Source organism: Sinohyriopsis cumingii, chromosome 18, assembly GCF_028554795.1.
Source record: "Sinohyriopsis cumingii isolate HCF-2022 chromosome 18, ASM2855479v2, whole genome shotgun sequence".
Taxonomy (NCBI): domain Eukaryota; kingdom Metazoa; phylum Mollusca; class Bivalvia; order Unionida; family Unionidae; genus Sinohyriopsis; species Sinohyriopsis cumingii.
In genome coordinates this window covers 60,984,723-60,998,735 of record NC_142978.1, presented here as the reverse complement: position 1 = coordinate 60,998,735, position 14,013 = coordinate 60,984,723, and the positions used below count along the sequence as shown (strand labels likewise).

Below are 14,013 nucleotides of genomic sequence, written 5' to 3'. Positions count from 1 at the left end.
GATGGCACGTGAGGAATTAATGAAATCGGGGCGCAGATATGCCAAGTGTTATAACCGCAGAGCGCGAAATAGGAAATGTATTATAGGAGATCAGGTTATATTGCTTCTTCCTACTAAGACAAATAAGTTTCTAGTCCAGTGGAAAGGTCCCAACGAAGTTAAAGAGGTCAAGAATGACATGCTAACATCACATAGTTGTACATCAAGGGAGAGAGCAACAATGTAGAAAAAGGAGTCTTAAATGTCGTTTGTATGGCAGGCATTGACGACGACGTAGTAGAGTGGGGACCGCCACAAGATAGAGCTTTGTGCTCGCTGAAAGAGAAACTAATCAGTGCACCTATATTAAAATTGCCAGATGTTAGCAAACCCTTTATTTTAAGAACAGATGCCTCTGAAACTGGGTTAGGAGCAGTTTTACTGCAAGTGCAAGATAACAATAAGATTCCCGTAGCTTACTCAAGTAGGAAATTGCTACCCAGGGAGAAAAACTATTCCGTTATTGAGAGAGAGTGTTTTGCCGTAGTGTGGTGAATTGGGAAGTATCATCCGTATCATTTTGGGAGAGATTTCGTTCTGGAGACTGATCAACAATGCCTATTGTATCTAAACAAGGCCAAGGTCGCTAATGCTCGATTGATGCGTTGGGCGCTGACACTACAACCTTATCGCTTCCGTGTAGAGGCAATAAGAGGAGTTGAAAATATAGGAGCAGACTACTTGAGTAGGACATGATTGAAAATTTGGATAAATTTTTACCCAGTATAGAAAATCTAGATTGCAGTATAGCCAGTGTAAATATTGTAACATATCATTAGTAGTTATTTTTCTTTTATTCTGTGAAAGTTTGTTTTATATATATATAACAATGTCTACATTATTTTCTCTTAGGGGTAGATATTGTTACAGAATTATGCAAAAAGTAACTTGATTTTGCCTTAGAACTATTTGACTATTTTTCGTTGTACAGGCGTACAACATTATCTAGGGTGAATAAGTGTTTTCCAGGTTAGCGACTGTATTAACGTGTACCTCGCCGAAAATTACTTGCGACGAGGGATATTGATAACATGATATGCACGGGTATTTTACCCTGACTATTGCTCACTCTCCAATTGGATTTAAGGAAGATCAATTTCTATACCGACACTGGTCGTTTTGGATCACGTTAAGGAGTGTACGCTCTCCATTGTTCTCCAGCCATACGGGTAAGTGTTAAATTTATATTTCATTTGATATGCGAAGCTTATTCGGTTTGTAATGTCTTATCGCGTAATAATGCACTTATTGCAACGCAGATTTGAACTTTGAATTACAAGTCACTATTAGAAGTTAATGTATTAGAGATTTTACAGAATATATTATTATGACCAGTTTGGTTTTATTCTAGCTGACTGTGACTGTGACTGTGAATATGACTAGAGCTGACTAGAGTTGACTAGAGCTGTCTAGAGCTATCTGAAGCTGTTTAGAGCTGTCTGGAGTTTCCAGAGTATTTAAGGCTGCGTGCTGTCGATACGTATGTATGTATGTACGTATGTCTGAGCCACGCACGTAAACGTTGCTAATTCAAAAGGGGACTGTATGCTGTCTGTACGTGTGTATACGTATGACTGTACATGTGGTGGATCCATGAAGGATTCGAGAGGCCGATAAGAGTGTGGGCCAGCCCAAGGGGTCCAGAATCATACGTTTGGTTCAATTGTTGTTCCAATTTGGCGCATTTTGTGTTCATAAGATTGTTTTGAATCTTAGTTGTGTTCCAAGAGATTATGTGAATTTCTCTTACAGTTTATGACATTATTTTGAAACACATTTGAATATCATAAGATTATTTTAAAACTTAATCGACGTCCATGCTTCAGATTATGTGAATCTCTCTTGTAGTGTATAATACTGTTTGAAACGTATCTGCAGTCCATGAGGTTTCTTGGATCTGTATTTCATACTGAATTCATATTTTTGGTTTATTGTCAATGTGTGAAAGTTTGTGTAGAGTGATTGGGTCAATCGTATGTTGAGGGCGTGAGAGAATCATTGTATTTTTACACCATATATTTTTCCTTATTAATTCATGTCATAAATTTCCATTTTTCACACATTGTGTTTGTCTTATTCATTTAGTCCAAAAACCCACTCGGTTTCTAATGTGAGACAGTGCTAGTTTACAAAAGTGAATACGGTGATAGTTGTGTTTTCAGGAATTACTTGCACAAATCCACGTTGAAGAGCAGTTGACTATAATCTGTAGGTTGCAGGTCTACCCGTAGAACTTACCACGCTAGAAAGTTTATGTCTTAATACTCCAAATAGGATCAGTCACTCATTTTTACCGCCTTCACGTTCACCGGGTACATATAAATATCTAAGTCATATCGTTGTATTTGTATATGTCATTTTGTAATTGCATTAATGGGTTTCATGGCAGTTGTTCGAGTAGTTTCATTATTTAACGCATTTATCACACTTGGTAATCTTGCAACCCATTTGCGAGATCTCGTATCTTTCTGAATTATTTCCTTTTCATATTCCTGTACAAATAACCGCTCAGCTAGTGTTCGATTAAATCGTTCAACATTTGCCTGATCATGATGAATTTCAGTATGTCATCGTCTGATTTTGACGTTATATTTTTCATCAGAGATGATACTGCACCTAGAAATTCCATGCCAGGATCAACTTGTAATAGTTGTGGCCATCGTAAGGGTCCTAGTTGATAAGAACTTTCAAAAGCAGAAGAAACCTCAGTTGTTGATTTAGTTGATAATGGTTCCGTTTCCTTTTATCTACTTCAACGACAGTTAACGCGTATTTATACATACGTGATTGACGCCTTCCAATTTTAATAGTATCATGTTGTCAAAATAAAATATCTGTTTGATGAACTTTATTAGGAATGCTGACATCAAAGTGGGCATGCTGATGGTGGTAGATAAATTTGCCAGCTGTCGTGCTAACAATTTCGCAGCAACAAAACGTGTAACGTTTGCTGCATCAGCGAGTTTCCTAATCGCTGCTCTACCTTTCCAATATTCTCTTGGGCTATAATAAATTGATTCCATTATTTTATAATAATCGGTTGATTAATTGCCGGCTCCGAATAATAATTTATCTTTCATCGCAGATCTTACCAACCAATTAGCTAATGACTCTCTGAAAATTTTATTTTTTATTGAATTAAATGCATGAATCAAGTTCACGTATGCAATATGTCTTTTTTGCAGATCGTTATTTGTATAAGCTACATCAGGAATATGGCATGCTTTATCAATCGCGTTTATTGGATATTCACCAGGTCTTGGTTGATCTCGATCGTCAAGTCGGATATCAAGTCAGGTACCAGGACCACAATAATTATATCCAGGAAGATGCTTTTCTCCTGGGTATTAAGCCCATGGAGTTCATTGTAATTTTCCTAATCAAGTAGCGTTATCACCACCAATTTTATTATAAAAAATAAATTTATATTTATTTGTACCACATTTTACACATTTACCTGTAAGTGCACGCTTTTTATTTTTTTGTTATTATTGTTGTTAATCCATTTGTGGGCGTGGATGCTCTACATCGAACACAATATAGATTAATATTATCTATTATATTTCTACAACATGGATGTCATTGATTTCTCAGCGAGACGAAACAAGGGCCAGTAAAACATATTTCAGCATTACCGAATTATATCAGAATGATAATAATAGGTCAATCTGGGTCCGGTAAAACACAATTATTATTTAATTTGATAATGAGATGGTTAAAGTGGGATAAGTTGTATTTAGTAACTCCGTCAGTTGATGATCAGAGATGTTACGATGTACTTAAAGATTTTAATGAAAATGCAAAATTGTTAAATGAAGATGGCGATGATATTATTAATTTTATTACTGATAGTGATAAAGCATCATCCGTAGATGAATTATATAAATTTATGAATAATGTAGCTGTGTATGGTGATGTTATGCATGACAAACAAACAAACAAATCCAGCAAGAGTATTTTCTCGTGGAAGGCATAAAAATACAGATGTGATTTATGTTACTCAACGAGACACACAAATACCTAAAGTGATTAGAGACAACTGTAATATTTTAGTTGTGTTTAATGGAGGTGATACACATACTCTACGAAATATTCATCAGACTTGGTGTAGTGGGGATGTGGACATGATTAAGTTCAAAATCTTCTTTTCACGGACTTATAACAATAAATTTACACGATCCCATAACAAGGAATCGTATAGGACTTGACATAATATTTGGTTGATATAATAATGATTTTATTATAGCAACAGAGAGGGTGCGACCTCAGTGAAACTTCTCGTGGTAAACGAAAACACACATACAAATTTAGAAAAACTCTAACGACACAAATAAAGTAACAAAATAAACTATCCAATTAGAGAAACTCTCGGTTTTAGTGAGAAGCTGTTTAGCGTTATTACGCTTATATTTTTTTTTTTTCGTATGCCGTCTTAGTTTTGAAAATGACGTTTCAGCAAAAGGTCTGCCCACCATCTCTTCTGCTAATGTATTGCTTTCATTAAAAGACAATGACCTTGACCCCTCTGAAATAAGATTATGCTACTTATTTTTCAAACTGTATGAATCAGAAATAATGTTGTCATTCTTCTAGCAATACATTCACATAGAAAAGGATACTGGTTTCAGGACGTTTGATTTATAAGCGTTGTGCTATGTTAAGGATTGGAAGCGTTCGTATGTGACCAAAATGGTTATTTTCATAAACACTACCGAGAAGATGACGTATTGAGAAAATAAAGTTTGTGAGTCTAGATATAAACACTAGCTGTGCCAGCAGCAATTTCCTGTTACCTACTGTTTCCCATCAAGGTAGTTCTTAACATCAACATGAAGGCAATTTTGAACATTTTATTTAATATGAGCTATGTGAGGTAATTGCAATCCTTATCAACCTGCCTGGCTGAGCACCAACTATTAAATGATGCTTTATTTCACATTGTACATTCGACATGGATTTGTCCTTATTCTTCTCTACAATTCGTATACAATAGTGGATATGCCTAAGGTGCCAAATCATAGCCCTTAAAGATATGGTATTGAACCGCATCATAATCAATTCTGTGTTCTACCGACAGTAAGCTGTAGACTTCATTAGCCTTGCCAATAAGTACACTTTCTAATAACAAACTCCAATGTTCTCTTAGTCATTGCATGTTTTCAGCTATTTTCTCAAAGTGAAGAAAGTATTTATCTACATCTTTGACTTGAATAGGGGACCAAACTTATAATTCTGGTAATATCAAAACATTATCTTGTGTTTAAAGGCGGTGCGTGCTCCGACTTTCAGTTATAATTCTTTGATTGTATATTTCATTTCCCATCCTTGTCACTGTATTATCACGCATTTTTTATAATTATTTTTCTCTCTGCCACTCTTTCTTCTCTCACTGCATCTGTATTTGCATCTATCTTACCTCGTTATATTTCTCTTTCTGCTTTTCCTATCTTCCCTTGTATTGCTCGTTATTCTCTCTCTCTCTCTCTCTCTCTCTCTCTCTCTCTGCATTTGTATCTGCCTCTTCTTTTTTATTCTAAAGCACAAGTGTTCTTAATTCCAATTTTATCTGGTGTTTAACTACAATTCCTTTAAAATTCAGGGGCAGACAAATCGATCAAAGCAGAAGCACTATCATCTCAAATTTATATTCCGACCAAATACTGAAACACCACATGCTTTATCCCTTGTTTTCTTAAAGACTCTTTCGCTTAAGAACGTTTATAACGTCTAGGAATCTGACGCAACTCTTTTTATTTATAGACACTAACCCTCCCTTGGATGGACTTGAATAAAACTGTATCACTCTAGATGACATTGTGAATGCTTCCTGTGTAAAAAGATTTCTAAAATGTGTTAAATTAAGATCTTCACAAGGGAAAATGCAAACACCGAATCAAAGTAAGATTAAATTGTAATGGAAATTGTTAATATGTATCAACTTCTAAAGAAAGTCGGATAACGCAAAGGGCTTCAACTTTCAGTACATGTTTAATAAATCAACGAGAATTATATTTCTGTATAATACAATATGAAACTTACAGCATATTGAACAAAATTCCAAATAATTATAATTCCATCGCTATTCCAAATAATAGAATTTACTGAACGAAATCAAATAATCTTGAATATCATGATCTACGACAATGGTATAAGCCAGAATGTCTTTCAATGAGTTCTCAATTCTCACAGTCTGGTTTGAGTCAAAAAAGTCTATGAGCAATTTGTATTCCCAGTGCATATTATTTAAAATAAATAAATATTCTAGAATCATAACTGGTCACAAATATAAGCTCGGTTCATTGATCACAAAGACTGGTATAGAACAGTAATGAATAATTGTTTCCATAGTCTCTTTTATAAACATCCTTTACTTGACCAATGTCGCAAAAGAATGTTCTGGAAAAAAACAATTATGCCCCGGAAATTAATGGGCCTAATCTGATAGCAAACAAAAATGGTATTAATGTCTAGCTACGTATGCATTATATATATATATATATATATATATATATATATATATATATATATATATATATATATATATATATATATATATATATATATATAATGAAATATTTGATCTTGCAACTGAACAAACATCTAGGCATGTGCATCGGCAAACAATTGCTGTACAACATGCATGATCATTTACACTTTACCGATTTTGTAAACATTTACAGGCAGCAAACAAATGTAAATGTTGCAGCCTTATAAACTACAGATGTTCAGTCAACAAACATAAATTAAACTGAAAATTATTTATTTATATATTTCATTTGAGTTACAAAATGTTCATTAATAGTTTTCCGACTAAACCACTGTTTTGGTATTACTGTGAATTCATTCAAGGATATATTTGATTATATCATGTGGTACACCAAAACTGATAGCAACAATACAAATATATCTCGTGGGCATATATGTGCGTTTCATACTAAGGCCAAAACTGGCATAACCATACGAAGATTTATAACAGAAAGACGACGCAAATTCCGTAGTAAATTATTCTTTTAATACACATCATCTTATAGTTCTTATGATGTATTTTTACAGAGCAAAGAGTTCATTATGGAAGAAATATTGTTATCGAACACAACAATTTTAACACAGACAGTTTTTTCTGTTGTTTTAGTTTTGTTTTGTTTTTCAAAAGAGAGCAATATAGATGGCAAAGGTTGACACCAGAATGACAACGGACCCAGCCACTGGAAGTACGCCATTGCAAAGGTTACTGTTGCACAAGCATATTTGACCTTTGACCCCATCGTCTGACACGTCTTGGCATTTATTCTCTGTTCCTACAGTCGGTATACATCCTCGCATAACAACTGAAATGAAAACAGATTTGCATCATTATATTTGCATCATTATATAACTGATGAAAGATAAACCTATGCATAAAAAACAATACAGAGTACCATTAGGTACCTTTTACAAAATATTAGTATTATTGTGTATTGTTCATCTGATGTGAGATTTATGAGTCGATTGGAACTCAATAACGACTCCATTACACGTCATAAGAAGGAGTCACCAAATATGTGAGATACATACATACGTACCTAACTAATTCTTGCTATGACTCTTTGGTCTTAAACTAAGTAACTTAGTAATTTAGAAAATGCAGCAAACAACTGAATTCCCCAGAATACAAGGTAAAAATTGAAAAGACACATTATTGTGAATTTAATCAGAAATATTCATAAATATCCTATCAAAAGTCCAACAGTATAGACTATTCCGAATGACTTCCAATAATCTTGAGTGTGTTGATGTACAAATTTGTATGAATGAGCTGACGTACCAATAGTATTGATGCATCAAAATGATATAATCCAGAATGTGTTTGATTGAATTGATAATAATCCCAACGTAGCTTTGTCCAAAGATTCAATGAGCAGTTTATTATACAAATGCATAAATAAATTAGACATGATTCCTCTCAAATTATCGAATTCAACTGAAAACTCTGATCATAGATTCCCAAAGACTGATATGAAACAAGAATGAGTATTTGCTTAATAAAACCTCTTAATATTCAATATGTCACCTGACCAATGACACAACCGAATGCTCTGGAAACATAATGAGTGCTAATGGACAAATTAAACAATTTCATGCCTTAAACTGATTTGACGTAGACATCTTTTACAAAATGAAAAAGTCAGCTATACAATACCCTCAGCCATGAGAATAGCCACGTAGTCGAAACCTCTAGCCTCAATCGCGGACAAAAGTCACGAACATAAAATAAATTAAATATACATAACACTATCTATTTACATTTCTTCCCAATAAATATGCACATTTAGATATTTTATAGACAACAATATAAGGCAGACATATCTAATCCCCCTTCCTCAATTCCCACAGCTGTTCACAGACGAACGGCTTGTTAGATGTGCTACAACAGCACTGCAGTAGTATGATTTTACAAATATCAAAGGATATTAAAGGGAATGGAACACTATCATCATACATTTAGTGCGAACTGATGTTTATATAGCTTTTATTGTATTAAGATACACTAAACATAGCAATGGACCTAATTATCTCAGGTAACAACAGTTAGAGGTTTACCAGGACCTTGCTATCTGATAATCTTGGGTAAATGTTATGCATATCAAACGTTACCTCTCATTGTCCCTTTTATGTTCGCAACTTCACATATCAAGGGTATTTAGGTTGGATGTCAGATTTGTAAACAACTGGTCTGTTTGAAAACAAAATGAGAGTTGCTGGGACAAATTAACCAGTGTACGAAAGAGGTTGCAACTCTAGAATGCTTGGCCCTATAACTTTGCTTAAAATAACATTAGTCGGACGTGTTTATCAAGACAGTGACTTCGAAGCAATTGTTTGCCCGCACTTGTAGCATAGGCAACTTTTAGCAAAAAGGATGCAGTGTACTAAAAGACAAAGTGATAGTGTCTCGATTGTCAGCTCTCCAAATGGTTTTGTATAAAAAGATCTAAGAAGGGTTGAGACTGGGATCTACTCTTCCTATACATTTGCTTCCTGTGCCGAGAGATTAACCCACTGATACAAAATATAAAATATTGCAGGTATAAAACTAGCAAATACATACATATTCTTTCTCGATATGCTGATGATACATAATTTACTCTTGATGATTCAGAAAAATCTCGGACACCTGCTTTCGATGGTTTAAATCAATATTTAAAATTGTATGGTCTTAGTAGATTCTTTAACAAGTTTTTAGAGCATGGTCAAAGGAAAAATCACAAAGAAAATATTTGCAGAGAGTTATCATCAGTGAGGACATGCTGTTAAACTGTTCAGTATTAAATATTGATAATCTCTATGCATTTTGGAATATATTCTTCTTAACTTCTTACAAAGAGGATCTCAAACCTTTTTGACTGAGGTTATTGAAGAGGTTTAATCACTAGCTACACTATAGAAAACGCCTGAATATTTGTACAAATGCAACTATGTGTTTAATCCTTATTGTACAATAGGAGGACAGGTGCATATATTATGAAACATGATTTCAGAAATGTTGTAGATTTGTGAATGATTTTGCTAATAGGATGGTCCCTGCATATATTTTGATCGCTTTGATGTTAGACTATGATCATTATATCTATACTGTGCACTTAATTTTTGCCCATGATTATAGATTCTGCTAAGATAATTTCATTTGGAAATAACATGTATTCATATCTAAAATTTACTAATAATTGTAAGTTGTAAACAAAATGTTGATACAGCGTTATGAATTTCAAAACCTTTTGAAATAATTTTATGCAGTTTTAGCACTTTGAATTCCTAAAATTTTAGAAATAATTTCATGGAAATTTACAATTGGAAATGACTTGTATATAAGGAACTCTAGAACATTATATTGTGTCTATAGACATATAGACTTGTCTAAAAGAAATATTGATTCCTGTTTCATACCAGTCCATGGGAATCGATGGTGAGAGTTTCTAGTTGTGGTTAGATATTATTTGTGGAGAGTAAGTTTTTGAAATTATTAATTGGAATTATTAAGTTCCTTATTCACTACCTGGATTTCTACACCCTACTAAATGTAATTTTTGAGGACTCATTCGCAAACATTCTGAAATACATCATTGTGGTAATATTGAGATTCAGTTGGAATTCATTTGTAAGATTCTATCCCTATGGGCATGTGATAAGTTATTTGGGATTTATCCTGGATTTGACTGAAATACCTACGTCTGAAAGGAAATGGAACTTCGTGCTTAGTAATTTAGGAGATAAAGACTAGCAGGAATTGTTTTTGGTACCACATAAAACTACAAAATGACCAAAACATATGGTTGCAGTTTAAGGTATCAAATTAAATTTTAGCTACGAAAATAGTATTCAAATAAATTTGAATTAATTGAAACGATCACTGTTCTGTTTGTGCGTTACATGCAGAGGAAATCTTTCTTAAGTTTCAGGACAGACAGATAATAAAGATTTAGCAAAGTATTATCTTACAACGGTAACAAAGTAAGTGAAGTGATACAAATGATTAGGAATCAAAGAAACAATTATTTATAATTAAATGCATATCTAAGGTTGATGAGATGATCAATTGCCTCGTTCTGTATGAAAAGTAACATAAATGTATAGTTAGTGGGAACAGACCAAAGATTTCCCAGCTAAAAGGGATTCTTGCTTTGCAATTTGAATGTAGAAGTATATAGTACTTATATAAACTGTAAATGTTGAAATGTTTGACTATAGAGGAGTACTGTAAAATTACTTTTTTGAGTCATGCAACAATTTATTTACCCTCTATTCATGTCTTTAAAGCTTCCAATGTAATTTGCATGAATGATGGCATCGGCAAGTAAGCACACGTTTTCTAATGTAGATTTTTTGTCAAAAATGATAGGCATTTCTATATAAGAATCATCTAGCAGTTATTTGTAAACCTTCAAATAGAAAAAATATTTCAAATACATTCTATTCTATCTCTTTTTATATCTTTGAAATTGTTGGTTATTTTTTAATCCTATAATATAATCAAAATAATTGCATAAGGCTGTCTTCAGTTCTGGTCTTGTTGATATATGGCTGAACTGTTGTTCCGATAATTAATCTATTACATGCATGTGTCATCTATAATTATTTTATTACAGCTTTAAAATGAAATAAAAAGAAACAGGTACACAAGTTACCCTTAAATATCAAGCCATTTATCGATCTGTACTCTGCGATAAAATGCTGTTTAACCGTTTTGTAAGGTGTTTAGGTTCTTATAAAAAATGGAGGACGATGATGCCTGTTGTAACCTGTGAAGTGTTGAAGTGTCAACAGTCTCTTGTTGAATGACAGATAATATTATTCCAGTTTTTAGATTCTGTATAAATTTCGATAAATGTCCTTGTCCAAGAATAAATTTAGAGCGCTACAATTTCCAGTGAAACAATTTATTAAAATGCAAATAATTTGAAGAAAATAAAATAGTTAGCCAAACTGGACAAAACATAAGACACCTCGACGTCTCAAGTGTTAAGATAGGAATGACTGTTCTTTCTCAACTCATCAGCAATAAATCTAACTTCAACGCAAAACAGATGCTCAGATGAGGGTCACATGGTCATCTTTCTAGAACAAAATAGAAAACTTTTATATGACTAACGTCACGTACGCCCAGTATGGCCTTAACTCACAACAATGGTTTTTACTCTGGTAAAGAATATAAAAAAAAGAAAAAAGTTGTTTACTACAAACACTGCTTTTGAATCAAGGTCAGAAACTAGGTCGGCAGTACATACAATGTCTCTATGAAGTTGTCTACATCAAAAATATAAAAACAAATCAGTCAGAACTGAACTCTATTCTGGAAAATATCAAATCCAGTAAATAAAGTTACATTACACTAGCATGTAAAAATTAAAACTAACAAACAATCAAATTGAATTAAAATATAAATTAAATCAGATATACATAACAGTTTATAAAGACGATGTATGACATCGACTGAATTTTAACGAAAACATGTCATATGCTATATTTAATTGCCATTTCTTACTCGTTCAGTCTAAAAGAAAAGAGAAAAGGTCACTTTTATGCCCACCTAAATGAACTCTATCAATCTAGCGTAATCATAAAATTCCCAGCCCACCTCCACCCAAGGAATCGGATTGGACAATACAAGATACAATGTTAAAGAAGCAAATGTCACGACATCTTCGATCTTTATTCCCTCTGTTGATGATATGCCTGATTCAAATTATTATCAGCATACCTATACTGAAATGACACAGTCATACAAAACACTCACTATGAACATGTACAGTTATCAGTCGATCGTAGTTGAACAACTATCCGGCGACAGCCACGAGTTTGTGGCCCTGAGTGGCTTGTGTTATAGAGTGCATTTAATTATACTGACATTCAACAGATCATCAAAAACATACTATCACATATTCCCGCAAGGAATAGTTAAACCCCAAATGCCAACATTTCTTTCTAATTCGTAATTTCATGTTGTAACCGACATTTCAAACAATTATTTCCAATGAAAGGAACACTACGTTTGATCCCATGTTCCAGGAGGATATTGCTTTGAAAATACAGAACGTTCACATATCATTACAAGGGAAAGAAGCTGTGACCCTTATGCGCCAAACTGTATAGATCTTTACAAGCATATACAAAATGTATATCTAGAATCAAACTTTGCTTACAAACCTTGCTCCCCAGAGCGATCGCCTTTTATTTTGGAACAGGCTCCTGGGCAGGAAACCTTGGAGACTCCTGAACTATCAAAAGGGTCCTTGCAGTTGCTGCTTTGAAAGGCGCATTGGTAACATTCAATGCCGTTTACTGTAACAATACGCATTAAACACCAAAATGAATGAAAATTTGCAAAAGAAAATAATATAAGACGTGAACAAAGGCACATACATATACTTACAAACATATTTTAGAACCTTGTTACATCACACAGAAAAAAATGAACGGAAAATAAACCTCAATCTTATTTTGTTGAAAGATGCAAATATATAGCTAAAATAAATAAATAAATAGTTAGAATTAAATAAACATGTAAGTGTAAAGTAGCAAATACGCGTCTATATTAAAATCATATCCAAACTAATTAGTTAGGACATAATCAATATATTATAGTACGTGAGTCAATAAATATTACAATAAATGTATATTTTATTTCCCTGTTTTATTTATTTCTATATGGCACACTCTTAAGTTATTGTTTGAATAATAAGTTGGAAATTTGAATATTAACAATGAAATATCTCAACTTAGAAACACTTATCTCAGATAATATGAGGAATATATATATAAGAAGAACAAACATATATCACATTACCTGATTGCAGAGAGATAGCAATAACAAATGAAACAATGCAAGTGACATCGAATGTTCCCATGCTTACGGAATGCTAACTCAATTTCAGACAGGTAATGTAAATCGCAGCTCTCTGCGTCACAAACTCGACTTTATGTTATGAGGTTTACGGATAAAAATGTTTATATTGCATTCAAGTTTGGTAATATTAGCTTGCAAGAGGCTTCACAGATTTGATAAATTAAAGTTCATTCGTAACATTTCCCTCCCTTTCGTTAAATTGTCCAATGCCAGTTCAAGCTAGACAGGTACATTTATTTATCAGTTAGTGTTGATTGGTCGCTTTCAAGAGTCCTTTTCTGATCATACTTGTTCTCGTGGTATATTAATTCATTCTGATGTAGTTGAAGGTCCCTGGGTAGGAAAAGAGTGTAGAAAGAGATGTCAAACGGAGGAAGGAAGACAGAGAAAAAGAGATTGAGGACGAAAGAAGACCGAGGAAAGTAGATGACAAAGACGGTGGAAAAAGAAGACAAGACAAGGGTGGGGTAGACGATGTTGGAGGGAATGAGGAGAAAGGAATGAAATAAAACAAAAAGCTGAGACAGCAGATGAACAGGTAGGAATAGCAGAAGCTGAAGTAAATCAACAGGATAAAAATTGTAAAAAATGCC

The 14,013-nt window shown here is 33.5% G+C and overlaps 1 protein-coding gene across 1 annotated transcript; it reads right to left on the bottom strand.

Annotated features, from left to right (window-relative positions):
• Window positions 1-7,034: 7,034 nt before the first annotated feature.
• LOC149776765 (uncharacterized) lies at window positions 7,035-13,519 on the bottom strand. Its single transcript, XM_089941437.1, has 3 exons — window positions 13,361-13,519; window positions 12,721-12,855; window positions 7,035-7,367 (listed from the first exon to the last, which is right to left on the bottom strand). Exons 1-3 carry the CDS (start codon window positions 13,419-13,421, stop codon window positions 7,186-7,188), a joined length of 378 nt encoding a protein of 125 aa, XP_089797563.1. The 5' UTR covers window positions 13,422-13,519; the 3' UTR covers window positions 7,035-7,185.
• Between the last annotated feature and the right edge of the window lie 494 nt (window positions 13,520-14,013).